The sequence below is a fragment of the Castor canadensis genome, chromosome 11 (assembly GCF_047511655.1).
Source record: "Castor canadensis chromosome 11, mCasCan1.hap1v2, whole genome shotgun sequence".
In the NCBI taxonomy this organism is placed as follows: domain Eukaryota; kingdom Metazoa; phylum Chordata; class Mammalia; order Rodentia; family Castoridae; genus Castor; species Castor canadensis.
In genome coordinates this window covers 77,958,438-77,980,653 of record NC_133396.1, presented here as the reverse complement: position 1 = coordinate 77,980,653, position 22,216 = coordinate 77,958,438, and the positions used below count along the sequence as shown (strand labels likewise).

Here is a 22,216-nt window from a genome sequence, read left to right as displayed (position 1 = left end):
AATGAATGTCAATTTGAATTTACTTAAGTCTAAATGTGAATACTCTCTATCTCTCGCATACACACACAAACACACACACACATTAGAGTTGCGGAGTTCTTTTCTGATTACCTATTTTACATTTGTCATTTTAGTCTTCATGGAATCTCCTTTGCATGTGATGTGAAATAAAAATAGAATACTTCATTTCCAAATGGTAATGCATTTGATTCAATACTTTATTATATATTCTTTTCCTATAGATTAAAATACTCATTTGTTCACATGCTGGTTTATATCCCTGTATCTATTTCTTAGAGTTTTTTTTGTTCTAGTACTGTACTGTTTCAATTATCATAGAATTTAATGTGATTTTTAGTACATCAGTTCAGCTGGCTGTGGTGCTATGCATTTCTGTCCCAGCTACTTAAGAGGCTGTAGGTTGTCGGATTGTGGTCCAAGGCCAGCTTTCCCCAAACACGCGAGAACCTAGCATGTTGTGCATGTTTCTATTTAAACCCTTTTCCCAAACTTTGTGTTTTCTTTCATTTGCTGGTAGTACCTAAATTTTAGCAGTAAAAACCTCTGGGATTTTGCTTTGGTTTATGTTGTTTTTTTCATTGATTTCCACTCCTTCCAGGCTATTCAGTTTTCATGTAAATTGCTCCCTCAAAATGGCTCCGATGGTTCTACCATTCCATTTCAAATGCTTCCCATCACTCTCCTCTTGTGTACACAGCAAGTATTTTGCCTTGACATTTCTGGCTGTCCATGCCACAGTCATTCCTTTTTACTCTGTTTGCTTCTACAATATTACCTAGCTTCGTGACACACCTTCAACTTAGAAGGATCCTTTTTATCTCTACATTAAAGTTCATATCCATTTTCATGTAAAAAGTCCATTTCTGAAAACACCAACTTTTATACCTTGTAGTCATCTTGCCTATAAAATAGTTTGTCTTCCTTTGGACAAGGTGAAGCTGACAGAACCCCTGCTCTCTCTGATTCAGTTCCTCCGCTAATTGGAATGAGTCCTGCTCTAGCCAATGTCATTGAAGGACAGCAGCTGACTCTGCCTTGTAATCTTTTGGCTGGAAATCCTATTCCAGAACGTCGATGGATAAAGAATTCAGCCATGGTAATATTTTGCATGCATGTGTTTATATTTTTAATACTCTTGAATAAGACATAATGTATTCTAACCACTGATATATCAATTTGGTAAATATGCAAAATATGTTTTGTAAGTGTTCCAAAGCTTTTATTTGTTGTTAATGTGTTTATATCATAAATATTATTTGGGGATTAAGAAAATGTAGAAATAATCAGTGGTGTAATTTTCATAATTGCATATTAAATTCAATATCTTGAACTACCTTCAAGATAGGTAAGAACTGAGACTAGTATTATTTTCATAGCGTGTAATATTTTATACCCTTCTTTGCAGGACATTGTGAAATGTTAATGTGCCCATAGAACCCTTTCATTTTACGTATAAATCTTTATTATGAGTACCTTTGAATATTATATCTTTTATCATGAACTATTTTTGTAGCTCTATGGTATGGCATTGATTTTTAGTATATAACTTTCGATTAGGAAAGGATGTGGATGAGTTTTACGGTACTATGAAAGTTTTCTATAAACACATTATCTATGGCAATACATGTTCTCTAGTTCAGACCATTTTCCCTTCCAGTTTCCAGAATATTGAAACTCACTGTCTTCTTGAAGCACTCGTTAGAACTGAATTGATTCCATATGAGAAGTTGTAAAATTGTTCAAATTTTCATAAAAACCTGAGTAAAATTAATACCTTTATAGGATGATGCTAGTTGTCCACTAACATATCCTGTATGTGACTTCCATAAATATTACCCATTTGGAGCTGAGTTCAAAACCCCACAACTGCCAAAGTTTTTTTTTTTTTTTTTTTTTTTAATAAATCAAATAACTTGCTAGTAGAAATGAAGACTTTTTGGAAAAGAACAATTTAAGCCAAAAGCAAAATTTCCTGGTGAAATTCAAGTCCCTAGTGATAAAATTTATAGTAGCATGAAATAAACAGTGTTTATTTCTTTCCATTTTCAATCATGTGCATAACTCTGATACATTTTAGTGGATGTAAGTTTTGGAGGTGTGTCAGATTGAGTACGATTGATACATTCTGGGTAACATTTTATGCTCTTCGTTTTTCCCTAAGAGTGCTATGATATTTTGTTTTTTAATATGATATTTAGTAACTCGGTTAGAAAAAAAGATCTGGTTTGGGCTCAGATAAATTCTTACCTTTTCAAATTAAAATATGACTTTTGGTTCTTTTTCAGTTGGTACAAAATCCTTACCTAACTGTGCGCAGTGATGGAAGCCTCCATATTGAAAGAGTTGGGCTTCAGGATGGAGGCGAATATACTTGTGTTGCCAGTAACGTTGCTGGAACCATTAACAAAACTACCTCTGTGGTTGTACATGGTAAGAGAGAGAGCCCCAATGTAATTGTTTCCATATCTTGTTCAAAACTAGGTTCCTATGTTTAAGTCAAATGACTGTGTCCCTCTAGTTACAGGTAGATCTCTCTTCCTAATTATTTTTTATTTCTTGAACAGTATCTACATTATTAATACCTTTCCCAGATTTCCCTTTCCTATGTACACAAAAAACATTCTTGAGAACCACCAATTGAGCCTAGCTGAGGGCTTTTGTAAGTGCTTTCTTAATTGATAAAAGTGAACTCAACTCTCACAGAAGTATGTTTAAAAACACATTTTATTTTCAGGCAAGCTGAACTTACTGTCCCATCCAAATTTTACCTCTTTTTTTTTTTTTTTGATTGTGTAACCAGCATGTCCTTGCTAATAACCCCTTTGTGTTTGAGATAGAAATGACTTAAGCTTTTCTAAAGGTCAGTCACATGCTCCAAACCATTTTCTTGCATGTTAAATAACTTAAAGGTCACAAATAAGAAAATCCAGAGGCAATCTTTTTTCCATTCCTGACTAACATTTACCATTTTTTTTATATCTCAATGAATAAGGGACAGCTTCATCATTTAATCAGTTATGACTTTTTTGTGTATTTTCTTTAAAAAACCTGGCAGCATTGCTTTTTAAAAATGTATTAATTTAGCATTGTGTACAAGGCTGAATATCTTAGGGAAGAAAGTAGTACAGAACACTTATTTTTAGCAATTAACTCAAACTTTATATAGAACATGAATTGTAGAATTCATCAGTTTGCAAATTTTGTTTCATCTGTTGAATAATATTGAAATACATCACTTCTCTGTAGGAACAAGACACAACAAAACACATTGACAATTGCTGAACAATACAGGGTAGGGGAAAAGGGTAAGGAAGACCAAGAGAGGGGGTTAGATTGATTAAAGTGCAATATATTTACAAGTAAAATACCAATGCAAAACCCCACTGAGCAATGAACAGACACTTAAACAATCAAGGAGAGGAATGTAAAGCAGTTCATATTAAGTGGAGGATAATAGTGGGAGGGGGAGGGGGAATGAAGAGGGTAAAGGAGGGAGAAGATGGTTGATGTTCTTTCTGTACATGTATGAATATGGAACACTGAAACCTGCCACTCATTTCAATAAGGGGAGTGGAGGAAGAGGGAGAATAATGGAGGGGACTAACCAAACCGGGGTACAATATATGTATATATGGAAATATCACAATGAATGCCCCTGTATGACTATCATACATTAATAAAAAATTTTTAAATAAAATTTCAGTGAATGCAGACCATTTTATGACTGTTTTTCAAAGTGTGATATCTCTTTCAGTTTCATATGAAGTTACACCAACATTACTTGAGATATTCTTGAACAAATATTATTTTGAAGAAACACTAAAGCAACCTTAAATTAATTACAGCCTAAAATAATAAATGTGTAATTGCTGACTGGGTATGGTTGTGTAACTATTTTTTTCTTCTTCTCATTTTTATTAGCTTATATTCATTGTACGGGAAGAGGGGGAGGAATTTATTGTGACAATTCTGAACAGCCTTACATCGCACATTGGTTTGATTGCCCCTCCATCTCTCCACTGCCACCCTTCCCCCTTCACACTTAAAGCAATTGCAGGGGGTTCCTCACTCTATTTCCTCTCTATATATGAAGCCCATCAACTCTATTCCTTCATCTTCATCTCCTCCATTCATCCTCCCCTTCCCACAGTGTCCCCCATACACTGTTCCTATTTTACAGTCCTGTCTTTCATTATTAGTTCCAAAGTCAATGTTCAAAGGGGTTTCTCAATGTATCTCAGCTGTGAATATGCTTTACTTTGATCAGTTTGATCCCTTCTGTTACTCTCCTTTACCCCTTCCCTTCCAACCTCCATTATTCAACAGCTCTCAGTACATATCTTTATATCCTCTACCTGCATAGATGTAATGTGTTTTGATACTGTTGACTCTATTGTTCTCTTTTCTTTTCCCTCTTCCCCTGTGTTCCATAGAGTAGTTTCATGATTATATACCTGTTGTACATATAAATGTGTATATGATTATGGTTGTGTATACTTTACCTTTTAGATCTACTGCATATGAGAGAAGGCATGAGACCTTTGTCTTTCTGAACCTGACTTACTTCACTTCACATGATGTCCTCTAATTCCATCCATTTCCCTTCAAACCACATAGTTTCATGTAACTATTTTTGAAGAAGAGCAGACCATAGATGTCCTGGGCTGATTTAGGAATCCATGCCTTCATGTCATGTCCTTCAGCCTCAGGAGCTTTCCTAGGACAGTGTGTTGAGAAGAATTTGGAGGATAAATTTTCACCTGGGTGAAGGAGTGACAGGATTACTTGTGATGTCTGCTAGGTCAGAAGGGTAAGAAGCCAGAGCAATGATACGGCTTGTCAACATTCAAGAAATCTTAATAATTGAAAGTTAAGGGGTCATTTCACAACAGTTGTTGGTTCATTTTAATCCAAAATGAACAACTAATTTAGCCAATACAGTTAAAGTCATCCCAGAGCCAGGTGCTGGTGGCTCACACCTGTACCTACTTGGGAGGCTGATATCAGGAGGATCGTGGTTCCGTGCCAGTGGGGCAAATAGTTCATGAGACCACATCTCAACCAACAGCTGGATTCAGTGGGGTATTCCTGTTATCCTAACTACACTGGGGAGCATAGAACAGAAGGATCCAAGTCCAGGCTGGCCTGGATAGAAAGGGAGACCCTATCTCCAAACTAATCCCTTATAGAGTTTCCCCTACAGTTCCATCAGAAAGTGTTAAAGTGTTGAATCCTTGCTTATTTTCATAATGAGCATAACAATGACAATGAGCATTTTTATAATGAACATGCATTAAGTATACACTAATAATGTTCAGCTTTAAGTCTCTGTGGCTCCAGTGGTAAGCACCTACCTTGCAAGAGCAAAGCACCGAGTTCAAACTCCAGTACCACCAAAAAAAAAAAAAATCCGTCATTTTATCAACTATTCAGCAAATGGATGTGACACAGCGTGGGCCATTCTTTCCTTATGCTGCCTCTCCACTTTCAAGAATCCCAATTAAAGAAGGGCTGGGGGCATGGCTGAAATGGTAGATAGCTGCTTAGCAATTTCAGGGCCCTGAGTTCAAATCCCAGTACTGCCAAAAAAAAAAGAATGCCTATTGAAGGCTCCCAACTAATTTTTAAGGGAATGAGTGAAACAAAGTGGTCTAATTGTAATCATGACAATTAGATTGACAATGGAGAAGGAGACTGATATTTTCTATACTCAGATGTCATCAGATTTCAAAACAAGACTAATTTGCTGCTTTTCCTTGCTGTCAAACTTAATATGGATTTAAGAAAATGTCTTATTCCATGTTGCTACAAGTTGAAAACATATTTGAAAGCTGAATATTCCATGATGGTTCTGGAAATTAAATTTCTTGCTTTAGTGAATAGCCTGACATTCGTGTTTACAGTTGAAGATTTGCTGTCAATTCTTTAAGAAGTAATTATCTGAAGACTAAGACCAGCCATAGAAAATATGAATTTGTACCATACAAATTCATATGGTCTATGATATATCCTAACAAAATTCTTCTCCAGGGTAGTATGTCAGTTCTGGACATTTTTTATCTTAAGCAAGAGACATGGTGAGAGTGATTGAACTCCAGTCTGATCTTCCCAGGAAGACGCAAAGAAAATGTCGGAAATACAGCAGTCCTCTATTGTGTTCTTGCACTGTGATGAACTTTCATGTGTGGAAACTTCTTTAATCAAAATCATTATTTTGAGAACACTGAGTATAATTTCTGTATACAAGTTGCTTCTGACTAAATACGATATGTACAGAAGGAAATGATTAGTATTCCTCCTTATTTTTCTACTGATACAGTGTTAATTGCTCACTTGTTTTCTAAAGTCAAAGGTGTTTTTCTTCTTCTGAAAAATATTGACTTATAATCTTGTATTTTAGAGTTTTAAATGTAAACTCCTAAGATCTTTCCAGTTTTACTGCTAAATTCCTTTTAAGAAGAAAAATCCTCTTTTTCTACATTAAATTTAGTAATCCACTAAAGTGATTCTTGCACATAGACAGATACTTAATATGTAGTGATTAAACAGCTCATTTTCTGGAGGTGGGCTTACATCAGCTCACTAGAGCTTATTGGATAACAGACAATGATCAAAGGAAATATGTTGAATGTGGGACTGTTAGGATATAATGCTTTTTAACTTTTCAGGAAAAAAATGAATTTTCTTCAGTCCTCTCTTATTTTTGTTAGAAAAGTCCCCTTATTAGACATCTTGATTTTAAACTTTTTATTCAATCTATCCAGGGAATAACTATTGTATTTTCCTTGCTTAACATACTACCTAAGATTACCCTCCATTTCCATCATTAAGTGTTAAAATGTTGAATTGCTGCTCATTTTTATAAACACTAAAAATATACCAAAAATGTTGGAAGGAGGGGAACTCAGATTCTGAATCCTTGTTTCCTTTTTCAGTTCTGCCAACCATTCAGCATGGACAGCAGATACTAAGCACAATCGAAGGCCTTCCAATAACTTTACCATGCAAAGCAAGTGGAATTCCCAAACCATCTATCGTTTGGTCCAAGGTAAATGGTCCATCTAGAGGCATTCCCTGAGAGCAGAGAGGGAGTTACTAGGCAAGCGATCCCCGGAAGCTAGAGAGTCAGAGTGGGGGAATGAGCTAAGAATGAGCTTTGGCTGAGTGGATCAGCTTCATTGTGCTGAGGTCTTATATAGCACACATGTCCACAGATGAACTAACACCCTGCTTTTCTGGATACATGTGCATTGGCTGCAAAGATTTCTGGGCCTTTGGACAAAGCCTTGAGGCCAAAAAGCAGACTAACCTTCAAGAAGTATGACCTTGGCAGAGTATACGGAGCTGTCCACTAGAGCTGTGCTGAAATTGGGAGGGCTGAGAGGATGTGGCAAGGGGAAAAAAAGGGTCTGTGACAACATGTAAAGTGCTTAGAATAGTTCCTGGCACACAGGCTTTCCCACAGATGTATTTATTGTTGTTTCGCTAACATAATCCAGATCTCAGGTAGATAACTGCACTAGGAATCTTTCAAGGTCCCCTCCAAGAGTGGATAGCCGTGTGGATTTTCCTTTGTTTACTGTGTATGACTAAATTTTGTGACACATACTTACAAACTCATTTATTCTGTCTGTCACATAGTTATGCAGCTTTCTCTTGTTATTCTTGAAATAAGAAAAAAACACATTTCATGAAGAAGTTCTTCCTGTCTTTCAATGACCACACAAAGGTGGCATATTTTCTGTAAACTAAAGTCTGGTAGATATAAAATAATACAAAGTGATGATGAAATAATAGAATATGGCAGTTGTATAATGAGCTTTGCAAACAGTGTTTCACCATACCATCTAATTATCCATCTAAAATTCTCTGCAATTTGGTGAAGTTGGTGTTAACATCTGTAAACAACTGAAAAGATTGACATTTTTATATTCAAAGTGTGCAGCGTTTGGCACTGAGTGGAAATTTAATGCACTTTGAGGAAAATGCAAATATGAAATCTCCCTAGGCTGCCTTTGTGCTGTGGGCAAATACAGATTCCAAGAGTTCCAATCCTAGTTTTACACACTGACTGGCTTTGTGACCTTGGCTCAGTTCCTCTGCCATCCTCTCCCTGTGCTGTAGGCCTCTGAACTGTAAGGTGGGAGTTGTAGTGGCTGCTACTCATAAGGTAGTTGAGACCACTAAACAGTTAATTCATACGGGACACTCAGCACAGCGGCTGGCATAGCTAGAGTTCATGGTTTGCCCCTCACTACCATCCTTACTTTCTCCCTTTTTAAGTAGCCGTGGGAGAAAAGGAGCATGGTTTGGTGCGGTGGTGAAGTACCACCTCGAGTACTTTTGTTTGTCAAATTTTTCTTATAAATAACTCCCTACTAATTAGTCTTCTTAAATCTAGTTTTTCACCCCTTGGTGATATTTTTCTTTCTCTCTTCCTCTTCCAGACACAAAATCACCCACTCCTTTACTATCTTTATAAAAAAAACCCTTCTCTTCCTTGTGTTTATAGAAAGGAGAGCTGATTTCAACTGGAAGTCCCAAGTTTTCTGCAGGGGCTGATGGAAGTCTGTATGTGGTGTCACCTGGAGGCGAGGAGAGTGGGGAGTACATCTGCACTGCCACCAACGCGGCCGGCGATGCCAAGAGGAAGGTGCAGCTCACAGTCTATGGTGAGAGCCCTGGGAAAAAACCTTTCCTGTGGCCTTGCCCACTTGTGGCAGAACTCACAGTTAGTTCCCAAGTATAATTACCTGTCAGCAGAAGTGTCAAAATGAATCCCTCCCCCAAGTTTATTTATTTGTTTTTTACAAAACAAAACAAGCATTTCAAGTACCAACCCAAACCACCACTACATACATTCTGCTTTCTTTTCTTTTTATTTTTTTAGTTTTTGTCTCTTTATTCATGTATTCATATGTACGTATATTGTTTGGGTCATTTTCCCCTTGCCCCTGTCCCACCCTCTCCCCCACCACCCTCCTCACTTCCAGGCAGAACCTGTTCTACCCTTTTCTCCAATTTTGTTGAAGAGAAGACAAAAGCATAATAAGAAAGACATAGTGTTTTTGCTAGTTCAGATAAGGATAGCTACACAGAGAGATTCCTAGCATTGCTTCCATGCACAAGTGTATTACAACCCGAATCGATTCATCTCTACCTGACCTCTTTACTACTTCCCAGTCACCTTCCTATATTGACCTCTGTTGCTTTAAGGTTACTGTATTAGCTCCTCTGCAATGGGGACATCAAACACTTTCAATTTTTGGATTTCCCACCTATCCCCATTCCTCCTGTATGTGCTCTTCCTCTTAGTGTGTGACCCAAATCCAACAACATTACTGCCTTTGCTCTAGACTAAAGTCTGCATATCAGAAAGAACATACAATTTTTGGTCTTCTGAGCCTGGCTAACCTTGCTGAGAATGATGTTCTCCAGTTCCATCCATTTACTTGAGAATGATAAGATTTCATTTTTCTTCATGGCTGAGTTAAATTCCATTGTGTATAAATACCACATTTTCTTAATCCATTTGTCAGTAGTGGGGCATCTTGACTGTTTCCATAACTTGGCTGTTGTGAATATCGCTGCAATGAACATGGGTGTGCAGGTGCCTCTGGAGTTACCTGTGTCACATTCCTTTGGGTATATTCCCAGCAGTGGTATTGCTGGATCATATGGCAGATCTATGTTTAGATTTTTAAGAAGCCTCCATATTGTTTTCCAGAGTGGTTGCACTAGCTTGCATTCCCACCAGCAGTGTACAAGGGTTCCTTTTTCCCCACATCCTCGCAAACACCTGTTGTTGGTGATGTTTTTGATGATAGCTATTCTAACAGCGGTGAGGTCGAATCTTAGTGTGGTTTTGATTTGCATTTCCTTTATGGCCAGAGATGGTGAGCATTTTTTCATGGTTTTTTGGCCATTAAAATTTCTTCTTTTGAAGAAATTAAAGTCTCCCACTACCACTGTGTTGAAGTGTATATATGCTTTTAGGACCTTCAGAGTATGTTTGATGAAATTGGGTGCACTGATGGGTGCGTATAGGTTGATAATTGTTATTTCCTTTTGGTATATTTCCCCTTCTATTAGTATGGAGAGTCCCTTTGTCTCGTTTGATCAATGTAAGTTTGTTGTCTACTTTGACTGAGATAAGTATTGCTACTCCTGCCTTTTTTCTGGGACCATTGGTTTGGCAGATCTTCCAACCTTTCACCCTAAGGCAGTACTTGTTTCTGTTAATGAGATGGGTTTCCTGTAAACAACAGACTGTTGGATCTTCCTTTTTAATCCAGTTTGCCAAACTGTCTTTTGATGGTGGAGTTAAGTCCATTAGCATTCAGTGTTAATGTTGGTAAGTATGTGGTGATTCCTGTCATTTAGTTGTTTTTGTTGTTTGAGAGTTTGATTGTGTGCAGCTGAATTAATGTTACTCTCTGATTCCTGGTCTTTTCTTCTCCTGTGGTTTGATGCTTCCCTTCCTCTTGTGGTTTTGTTTGCTTTCATTTTCTGTATGCAGAATTCCTTGAAGAATCTTTTGTAGTTGTGGCTTGGTGGTCATATGTTTTAGTTTCTGCTCATCAAGGAAGACTTTTATTGCTCCATCTATTTTGAATGATAGTTTTGCTGGGTAGAATATCCTAGGGTTGAATTCCTTTTCATTTAGTGCCCAGAATACCTCACTCCATTGCTTTCTTGCTTTTAAGGTTTCTGTTGAGAAATCTCTGTGATTTTGATGCATTTACCTTTGTATGTTATTTGTTTTTTCTCTCGTACAGCCTTCGTATTCTTTCTCTATTCTCTGTGCTTGTTGTTTTAATGATAATATATCATGGGGTAGTTCTATTTTGGTCAGGTCTGTTTGGTGTCCTGGAGACTTCCTGTATCTGAATGGCCATAGTTTTCTCTAGGTTTGGGAAATTTTCTGTTATTATTTTGTTGAATGTATATGAATCCCTTTTGCTTGCACCTCTTCTCTTTCTTCAATGCCCATGATTCTCAGGTTTGGTCTTGTGATGGAGTCAGTGAGTTCTTGCATATTCCTTTTGCAAGTCTTGAGTTGTTTGACTAATAGCTCTTCAGTTTTTCCTTTAATTTCCATTTTATCTTCAAGTTCTAAGATTTTGTCTTCTGCTTGTTCTAGTCTGTTGAAGTGGCCTTCCATTGTGTTTTGTATTTGTGTTTCATTCTTTTTTCTGAGGTTTTCCATATCATGGGTCACTTCCTCTGTAATATTGTCTGTTTTTGTCTTTAATTCATATAGTTCTCTCTTCATAGTGTTCTCTGTTTCACTTTGGTGTTTATTTAGGTTTCCTATGAGTTCATTTATTTGTTTCTGTGTCTTCTCATATTCTTTATTTTTGGTGTCTTGAAATTTCTTGAGTGCCTCTTATATATTTTGGTTAACCATGCCTAGTAACATCTCCATGAAATTCTCAGTGATTACTTGCAGGATTTCTTCTTTGAGGCTGTTCTTGTGGGCATTGTTGGGTTCCTTGGTGCTGTTTATCTTTGTTTTGTTGGAGTCCAGAACTGGGTATCTGTTTTCTTCATTTCCCTCTGAATCCTATATTAAATTATTTTTTGGGGGAAAATGGTTTCCATCCCTTTTTCTTCTTACCATCGCTCTAGTTGGTACTGTGCAGTATGTTGTTGATAGACTAGTTGGTGGTTTCAGTCACCTGTTTTCTTTCCCTTGGTTTAATTTTGTTTTGTGGCTGTATTGGGTTTGTAGCTAAGTATGTGTGTATTATTTCTGTCCCCGGTCTGGGTGTAATTTAGTATTTGCTAATTCACAATAGTAAAACTAACAACAACAAAAACCCCAAAGCAATCAACATGGAGAGATGAACAAACAAACACAAACAAGAAACAGAACTAACAAATAGACAGACAAACAAAGAAACAAAAAATTCCAGGTTCAGGAACAATAGAATTTCAGTCTTAGTTTAAGTTCTGGTGTTTCTCCTCCAGCATCCAATCCTGGTGTTGTTGTTTAAGCAGCAGCTCTGTCGTAGTCTCGCCAAGTTATTGGGTAGTGCTTTTTTCTTCTTTCAGAGGCAGCTGCTTGGTCAGCAACTCCCTCAGTGGGGTGTGGCAGTTTAAGTGTGTATGTTGTCCTCAGGTTCTGGTATCAGCTCTGTAGCCCACCAGCTGTCCTGCTTTGCAGTTGGGTTTTCACTACGTTGGTTTACTGGGGGCTTGTTTCTTTGCCTCGTCCCCTTTCTCTGGGGCAAGGTCCGTGATCCATCAGCCATCCTCCTCTGTCAGTGTGTTGTGATGGTTTGCTGATTATTTTTCAATTTTGCAGTGTCTTTTGACCTTGGGTGTTGCTCACTGGCTCAGAAGATGTGCTTTGTGGACAGCTACCTGCCCTAATTCAAACAGCAGTTTATCACCAGCCCACTGTTGGCCCTTCTGCCTCTCTAGCCTATGTTAACTGAAAGTTAATGTGGAGTTCAGCTCCTTGCTCCTCTCTCCTTCTCCAGCGTGCTTTTGGCAACTCTGTCCCTCTGCTGTGTGTTAGTTTTCAGTTCCTAATTTATTGTTCAGTTTTTATTTTTGTGTGAGCAGGCTGTCTGCCCAGGGGGCTATACTAGTTTATCCTAGGAGTGGCTGGGGGAAAACAACGTGACACTTGGTGTTCACCTGTTTGGCCTGCTGAATGTCTCCCAAACAGCTTTGGAGCTGGTGTCTGGTTGCACGGGAGCCCTCTTTTTTCCTCACTGTAATGTGGTGTGGAGAAGCTTTCCACGGGCTAGGTGTTCAGAATTTCAAAGTTTTGATTCTCCTTGCTGCTTTATTTCTGCCAATTGTGGCTCCAGCGTCTCAGCAACGTTTTGGAGTCTTGGAGCTCATGCTGTCTGCTTCTGTGCCCTAGTTGCCATCTTGGATCTCCACATTCTGATTTCTTTAATCAATCAACCAATCAATCAATTAATTTGCAATACAGGGGTTTGAACTCAGGTCCTACACCTTGAGCCACTCCAACCCTTTTTTGTGAAGGGTTTTTTCAAGATAGGGTCTGCAAACTATTTGCCTAGGCTGCCTTTGAACTGTGATCCTTTGATCTCTGTCTCCTGAGCAGCTCGGATTATAGGTGTGAGCCACTAGTGTCTGGCCTTAGATTTTGATTTTAAAGTAATTGTATAGTGTTTTGGGAAAAAAGTATGGTGTTTTCTCAAGAAATACTTCTTACCCCCAACCTTATTCCATAATAGCAGTTAGTTAAAATGCCCAGCAGAGTCAGGCCTCAGCCATGTCTTGGGCAGCCCTCTGCCCACAGGGATTTCTATGAAAATTCAGACTGTCTAACATTTCAGCTGACTTGGTGTGCTCACAGTTATTGCTGAGAAGGGAAACTTCTCATTTTCCCTTTAGCTCTCACCATAAAAGTATTAATGGAAAATTCTATATATGCCCTGAAACTTGGGGGTAAACAACATCTGCTTATAAACTACTTAAGAATCTTCTAGTCACATTTTAATGTAAATTAAACTCTGCATTTCTTCCCATGTACTGCTTCCCTTCCAAATCATGTGTTTATTTTAGTAAGGCCCAGAGTGTTTGGAGAGCAACGAGGACTGTCCCAGGATAAACCTGTTGAGATCTCCATTCTGGCAGGAGAAGAAGTGACACTTCCATGTGAAGTGAGGAGCTTACCCCCACCCGTCATTACCTGGGCCAAAGAAACCCAACTCATCTCACCATTCTCTCCAAGGTAGGAGATCTGGGATGAATGGCTACACAGGAATGTGACCTGTTGAGACAAATTGCTGTGCCCATATAGATTTTCAGATGTCTCAAAAAACAGCTTTTAAATTTGAGATAATTCACATGTACATCTAAACTTTCTGGGACAAAATAATATATATGTATACCTTCCAAATCATTTTAAATGTCACAAATGCCAAGACCATACCCTTTGCCATAATTTCCCACTGGTGCATTGTATAAGCCAGTTGTGGAAATGAGCAGAGTTGTGTGTAGGTTTCTGCTAGCCCTGTGTGTGTAAGCATGCAGAATTCTGTAAATCCCAGAGAAGCAATAAATCACAATAAGCACTGTAATGTCTAGGACTTGATTTTCATTAGGGGATTTTGTAAGTCTCCTTGATTAAATCCTTATATAAATGAAGGCCACTGTGTTGATGTAATTCATAGGCTAGGTGAAATGGGAAGAATGCCACAGCTTTAAGAACACAACCTTTGTTGCCATCCATGTATGAGTTTAAACTTCTTTCCAACCCTTGAAGCTACCATGAAACTTTGTGCAATTTGTTCAAGGGGTCTCTCCTGCTTGCACATGGGAATGGTATTATCCGAGAGGATTATATAAGATAGTGCACAATGTCTGCTTTAATTCAGCAGCACGTCAAAAGTTTCTGGTGCAACATGAAGTAGGATGTAGCTACCATTTGTTGGAGTTCTTTTTTTTTTTTTGCAATCAACAAGGCAGAGTTTATTGAGCTGGCAAGCCAGGGTCAAGCTCCCACACAGACGCACAGGTCTGATTGGGCAGACAAGACCCCGAGCCTCTTTAGGGAAGATCTTTTTTTTTTTTTTTTCATTTTTCTTTTATTATTCATATGTGCATACAAGGCTTGGTTCATTTCTCCCCCCTGCCCCCACCCCCTCCCTTACCACCCACTCCACCCCCTCCCGCTCCCCCCCCTCAATACCCAGCAGAAACTATTTTGCCCTTATTTCTAATTTTGTTGTAGAGAGAGTATAAGCAATAATAGGAAGGAACAAGGGGTTTTGCTGGTTGAGATAAGTATAGCTATACAGGGCGTTGACTCACATTGATTTCCTGTGCGTGGGTGTTACCTTCTAGGTTAATTCTTTTTGATCTAACCTTTTCTCTAGTTCCTGGTCCCCTTTTCCTATTGGCCTCAGTTGCTTTAAGGTATCTGCTTTAGTTTCTCTGCATTAAGGGCAACAAATGCTAGCTAGTTTTTTAGGTGTCTTACCTATCCTCACCCCTCCCTTGTGTGCTTTCGCTTTTATCATGTGCTCAAGTCCAATCCCCTTGTTGTGTTTGCCCTTGATCTAATGTCCACATATGAGGGAGAACATACGATTTTTGGTCTTTTGGGCCAGGCTAACCTCACTCAGAATGATGTTCTCCAATTCCATCCATTTACCAGCGAATGATAACATTTTGTTCTTCTTCATGGCTGCATAAAATTCCATTGTGTATAGATACCACATTTTCTTAATCCATTCATCAGAGCTGGGGCATCTTGGCTGTTTCCATAACTTGGCTATTGTGAATAGTGCCGCAATAAACATGGATGTGCAGGTGCCTCTGGAGTAACAGTCTTTTGGGTATATCCCCAAGAGTGGTATTGCTGGATCAAATGGTAGATCGATGTCCAGCTTTTTAAGTAGCCTCCAAATTTTTTTCCAGAGTGGTTGTACTAGTCTACATTCCTACCAACAGTGTAAGAGGGTTCCTTTTTCCCCGCATCCTCGCCAACACCTGTTGTTGGTGGTGTTGCTGATGATGGCTATTCTAACAGGGGTGAGGTGGAATCTTAGTGTGGTTTTAATTTGCATTTCCTTTATTGCTAGAGATGAAAACAAACTAAAATTTTTATGATTTTACTATTTCTTTGAAAAAATACTTTTTGAAAATTTTCAATTTATAATATAACATTACTAATACATTTTTATTATTTCCTTCCTCAATAAGAATTTCTTTTCTCTGTTCCTGAGGACAAACACTATCACAAACTTGCTCTACATCCTATATCCTTAAGAAAGCTTGTTTTTGTGTTTTTAATTTGCTGTTGTAACATTTAGTATATTGATATTATTACTTACTTTATTATGTCAATGTTTATTAATTTTTTACATATAGATTCAGTTTATTCATATTAACTAGTATATATATTATATATATGTTTTAGTTTATTAATTCTTTCTCTATTTTTGGTTTTTAAACAATGCTTTTCAACAAATACATGTTTAGATCACTGTATGTACATGCATGGGTTCCTTTGGGACCTATACCTGGAACTAAAATTTCTGGTCAGAGCAAATTCCTATTAGCAGCCTGGTAGACATTGCTAAATTTCTCTCCAAAGGGCAGCACTGATTTACCTTCTACCAGAGGAAATTTCTACCAGTTTCCACTTTCTAATGCACCCATGGCATTGACTAACTTAAACATTTTTGACAGTGGATGGTTATGAAGTGGTACCATGTGACTGCTTTCATTTTCATGGGACTGACTTCAAGTGAGTTTGGAACACTCCTACCTGTTTCATAGTCTTTTATGTAATCCATAAGTCATTTCTTTCAGTCAGATATTCATTTTCCTGTTAACTTATCTTTTTCTTAGTAAATGTAGAAATATGGTGTTTGTTCTTGATAACAATCTTTTGTCTGTTGCATGTGTTGAAAATAGTTTCCCTTAGTCTATTGTTAGGGTTTTAAGATTTAGGCACAGTGTTTGGTTGTACAGTATTTGGTTGTACAGAAGCTTTAAAGTTTGAAGGAGCTCAATATATTAATTTACTCTTTTGTAGATTTGGACTTTTCGTCTTCTTCAGGAAAATTATAATTATAACCTCTCATATATTCCCATTTTTTGAAGTTCTGGAGTTTTTTTTTTTTTTTTTTGTACATTTTGGGCTTTCATTCACCTGAATTTTTATGCTGTGTATAATGTGAGAGTGTTACTTTCATTTATTTGTTTTTCACATCTGGAAAGCCATTTTGAATCCTTACGTGTTGAAATCTTACCTCTAATACTGTTGAGTACTTATATGTAAGTAGGTGTTTTTGGAGTTCTCTGTCCTTAAGTATTAATCCACTTGTGTGTTTCTGAACCACTAGCACATTTCGTGTGACCTAACTTTTTAAGGAAACTTGATATTAGGTAGGTCTGCCTAGCCGCTGCACTGCCTCCCCCAAAGTATTTTTTTTATGAAATATGGCATGATAACATTTTTAAATTTAGTTCTGTTTTACCCAATAGGTTATTATCTTATAAGAGGAATATATTCAAAATATATTTGAAAGCGTGTTCTTTTGTTTGCCTTTATTAAAACACAGTAAATATTTTATGAAGCATTGTAAAAAAGATAAAAATCTTCCAAGTTAGTTCAAAATTTACTAAGATATACACTTGTCTTTTATAGCTACATCTTATTGAAGCAGAGAATTATTTGTGATTTTGAACAATCAGGTTAGATTTAAGGGTAAAAGAAAATTGATTTTGTGTTTATAAGAACATCATCCAGAATTCAGAAGATAATTATGAAAACTTTTGATTTTCACAGCATATGTATTACAGATGGGAGGATGGTATCAAAACTCACTTGCAGAGTAGTAATTTCACATGGAAATGCAGCTGCATGGGGTGTTTGAATTCTCATGTTCTGTGGTCTGATACCTGTCTTTTCTTTTAGACATACGTTCCTCCCTTCTGGTTCAATGAAGATCACCGAGACCCGCATTTCAGATAGTGGGATGTATCTTTGTGTTGCCACAAATATTGCTGGAAATGTAACCCAGTCTGTTAAATTAAGTGTCCATGGTGAGTTTTGAAATGAGGACTTTTGCTAGCTTTGTGCACTGGCCACAAGGAAGCCCATAATCATCATTTGTTTTTTAGCTAGCCACCAAGTTGTATTAAGTGATTATAGAAAAATTTCCTAAAAGCAACTTGTGCTTTCCTTTCATTTACTCTGAAAACTTTATTTGCCCCTTTTCCCTTTGAGCTTCTTAAATTTTTGGGTCTCAATTTTTCTGCATGTCCAGTTACTCTTCACCACGGCTGATGATATGCAGTAGAAAAGAAATGTAAATTCTTAGAAACTACCTGGATTCTTAGGGAAGAACCTAATCATTTTTAAATAGTAATTTTCAAATTTTAAAGTACTCAGAAACTGAAAAAAATCTGCTTCCTGGGGTTCTTTGACTACCTAACAATTCTCTAGTTAAGTGTGCAGTATTTTACCAGCTGTTCCTTCATTTAACACATTGAGTACATATCTGTACCCCAGGCATTGTGAAGATGACAGGTGTCCAAATATCAGAAGACATTGCCGCAGACAGTATTGACCTAGTTTCATGCTCAGATCAGTTAATATAATAGTGTCTTATTGTCCCTGGGTTTGACATTGCCAGCTGTCATTTACCAGCTGAAGGGCATTAAGCATATTACCTAAATTCACCTATCTATAATTTTCTCTTTTGTAAAATGATGATAGTAATACTATCAACTCATGAAGCTATTGTGACAGCCTTTAGAAAGTAGTCATTAAATATTAAGTTAATGAAAAAGGACAGACTAATAGAGCAAGAGGTCTACAATGGATAAATTATAATTGGGCCCTTGTGACTCACTCGACTCTGCAGTGCACGATGCATGGATGGAGAAACCAAGAATCTTTTTGCAGTGTTTTGATAAACTACGTCATTTAAATTTCTAAAGGAAGGTAGATAAGGGGAAGTGATAAAGGCTGCATGTGATTTTTCTTCTCTGAAATTAGCAAAAAATGATTTATGAGAACTCTTCTTATCGTCTGTCTAGTTCTGCCACAAAGAGAACAAAAACTGAACACATGGAGAGAAGTGCTTTTTGTTTTACTCTCTTATGTTTCAGAAATTATCTGGATTGCTTTTTAAGAGGGTCTTAAAACCTTGTATTATTTATAAGTTCAAGGAAACCTAACAAACTTAAATGCTGTCTATTCCTCCAGCTTGAAACTGGGAATTATCTATTTATTTTTTTCCTACAATTCTTGCAGCATACTGATGTTTTGACTGGAGAGTTTACTTTGCCTGAATTATTAAGGAAACAAGTCTCAGGAAGTTTGTTGACTTACCCCTTATCACATAGCTAGGAAGTGATCCAAATCCAGAGATTTCTCCACTGTCCCATGGATTTCCACAGTAAGGAGCTCTCATTTAGAGTGAGAAAATGGAAGAACTTTTTAAAGTTGAATTGTTAATATCCTATTGTTGTTTCAGTTTCTCCAAAGATACAGCGTGGACCTAAATATATGAAAATCCAAGTTGGCCAAAGAGTAGATATTCCATGTAATGCCCAAGGGTCACCTCCTCCTGTGGTCACCTGGCTGAAAAGTGGAAGGACCGTGCTGATTGACGGAGTGCAGCATATTAGCAGCTCAGATGGAACTTTAAGCATCAACCGAGCTGTGCTGTCAGATGCTGGCGTATATACCTGTGTTGCCACTAACATAGCAGGCAGTGATGAAACTGAGATAATGCTGCATGTCCAAGGTGATTTTCTGATGATGAAAATATGTCTATGGTAGAGTCAGGAGTGGAGGAGAATGCCTGGAGTCTGTGTAGGATGTAGAGTCCTGAATAGTCTTTGGATCACTTTAGAAAAATTTCTCTATGAAATTTTGTGATTCTAGCTTCGAAAGGAGAAGCATACTAGACGGAAATGAAACCACTTTATTGCTAAACCTGCATCAATTTGTGTATGTTTACTTTTGAAAATGAAATTGTCGTGCATGATATGTGTAATGGAAGCAATTCTACATAATGCTTTTTTGGTTTAGGAGAAATTGGGGCAGTATTGGCTGGGTAGGATTTCACCTAACACCTCACGTCAATTGATCTCTAGGAAATTTAGGTCCACTGCTCCCCTATTGACATTGGCCTTATTTTGAGATTTGAAAGATCAAAAATTAGTTCCTCAAACAACAAATATTTATAGAGTTTCTGCCAGGTGACCATTATGTTGTAGGCAGTGGTAAGGAAGTAGTGATAATGACAAAGCCCTTGCTTTCATGAGATGTTCTAGTGTGAACAGACAGAAAGCAAGGAAAAAAAATATAGAGAAGGAAGAGCAAAGTGTTGAAAATTTAAGTGGGGTGAAGTATCAACTTCCAGGACTTGAATGCTTTTGTTGGAATTGCTAGGTAGCACTTTTCTGAGGAAATGATATTTAGATTGAGATCCTGTTAACTGGAGGGAACCACCCATGTGGAAATCAGGAGGAACATTTCTGTTAGAGGGAATATCAGTACCAAGGTAAGAAGGAGAGATAAGCAGGTATTTAGTACCTGGTATGCTGGAATGTTTTTGGGTAAGTGGCTAGAATATTAATGGAGAGCTTTCCCAATTTATTCATTTACTAATGAAACCTTATTATGTGCTTATGTTTATAGTTAAAGGGGAAAGATAGACATTTATATAACAATCTCTCACTAGTTTGATACATACATAATTACAAACATGATTTGTGTTTCAGAGAGAATATTCTGGGAGCTGTGTAGAGCATCAGTCCAAAGTGGAATGTAGTTGATAATAGAATCTCAATAAGAAACCTAGTGAAATAGGTATGGTAAGAGAAAGTAAGGGTTTGAAATAAGCAGAGACATTGAGGATAGAAAGGAAGATACAGACACATGAATATCCATGGTACTATGAGCTTAAATGAACGTTCAGGTTAGGATAAAAGGAGAAAGACTGAGAAATAACGGGATGGACCATGATACCTTAACTGAGGGAGAAAGGGAATCAGAATGGGATCATGAGAAACAAAATAATAAATTTTGTTGGGAGTATTTTGAGTTTTAGGCCCCTGGGTCACATGTAAGTAAAGCGCTCAGACAGTTGGAAACATGTCTTATATTTAAAAAAAGAATCAGGCGAAATAGCAACTCATGAAGGCAGGTGATTGATGAAGCCCTCAGTAGAGTTTGAAATTCTCCAAGGAAAGTCTGTGATAAAGCATTTATTTTTGACAGAACCACCTACAGTGGAAGAACTAGAACCTCCTTTTACTACTCCATTCCAAGAACGCCTGGCCAATCAACACATCGCGTTTCCGTGTCCTGCAAAAGGTGTGTGATACTCAGAGAAGTAGGCATTTGTGTGATAGTGTTCTAGAATTCCATATTGCACCCAAAGCACCGTATTCATAAAATTCACTTGCCAGTCCTTGTTATAACATTGGAGCATAATAGAAACGCTCCCTCTTTCAAACAACACTCTTTGAATAGGTATTTTTCCTTTTCATCCCTTTCTTTCTTTCAGTGGAGAGATGCTCATGTTCTCAAACTTGCCTATTCTAGTATGACTTCTGCATACTTCAGGTCCTCCTGTTCCTTCTTACTTTATTCTTTTTATTGGCAAGATTTCTTTTTTAAATGTGACAGAGCTATTCAAAATACTTAAAATTTGTCTTACTTTGTCAGAGGTAAAAAAATTAGGATTATTCTCTTGTTTGTTCTAGGCATTTTTTTAAAGACTCTCTTTTTTCCAGGTCTACTCTCAACTGGTCTCAATGCTGAGACCACAGTGTAACTTTTCTCTTAGAGACTTATCAAGTCCCTCCCTATCTTTGAGTTTCTGGACTTTCTGTCCCACCATGTTCCTTGGCAAGAGATTACTAGTGTCTCTCCTCAGGGGGACATGGAGGAGGCACTGTCTCTGTTATCCTTACATGCATGCCAAGTACATGGTTAAGGACATCTCTTTCACACATACGTTCATGAGCAGTAACTCAAATTGAGCTTGTAGCAGTTCTGGCAAAGCACAAGCAGCATTCTTTACCTAGCCTCTGGAGGGCTCCAGGGGTCTGGTCTCTTCACTGCTCCCACACTTGCTTCCCCCTGCCACTTGTGCCTGCAGGCAGCAGCAATCAAGCACCCTCATGCTGGCTTGCTTTCTGTAGTGAGCTTTTGCACCTCTCAACAGTAGCTATCTCCAATGATTACTCCATTTCCTGCCAATATTAAAAGAAAGGTAAGTGTACAAGCATTTCAGATATCTAAAGAGTCATCAGTAACTTGTCAGAGCCAGTGAGAATTAGGGAGGTGTAAACTCTTGTAGGTACTGTGGATGCTCACTACCCCAAATCCTGCCAACTACACTGTTTCTCCCTGTTCTCCCCGGATCCTTCATTCCCAAGCTGCCTCCTTGTTTTGACTTCCCTTTTCCACTTTAAAAACTACTTCTGCCTAGTTCCTCATTTTCACCTGGAATAAAATTGTTAAGCTTATTTAAAGTAGGTAGATAACTTTTTGTCTCATTGCTGTGAATTTCATGTTAATCATGGTTACATTACCATTTGTAAGTTAAACATAGTACTATTTCTTTCATTTGTTCATTTACTTTTTCTTGTATTAAATCAACAAATATTAATTTAGAAGTCCAAAGTCCATAAAGGAATGAGCTAAGTGAAAAGAAAGGATTTTAGC

General features: G+C 37.6%; 1 protein-coding gene across 7 annotated transcripts in view; it reads left to right on the top strand.

Moving 5' to 3' along the window:
- Window positions 1-22,216, top strand: part of Hmcn1 (hemicentin 1) — a 441,079-nt gene that overhangs the window by 237,710 nt on the left and 181,153 nt on the right. For 6 of the 7 annotated variants that reach the window (XM_074047247.1, XM_074047248.1, XM_074047249.1 and 3 more), the window contains 8 exons: window positions 990-1,117; window positions 2,307-2,451; window positions 6,957-7,069; window positions 8,534-8,693; window positions 13,573-13,741; window positions 17,441-17,568; window positions 19,008-19,280; window positions 20,762-20,857. In XM_074047247.1, the coding sequence (XP_073903348.1) occupies window positions 990-1,117; window positions 2,307-2,451; window positions 6,957-7,069; window positions 8,534-8,693; window positions 13,573-13,741; window positions 17,441-17,568; window positions 19,008-19,280; window positions 20,762-20,857 (1,212 nt within the window). Of the gene's footprint in view, window positions 1-134; window positions 197-989; window positions 1,118-2,306; window positions 2,452-6,956; window positions 7,070-8,533; window positions 8,694-13,572; window positions 13,742-17,440; window positions 17,569-19,007; window positions 19,281-20,761; window positions 20,858-22,216 lie in introns of all 7 variants that reach the window. The other variant, XM_074047252.1, reaches the window with a different exon arrangement.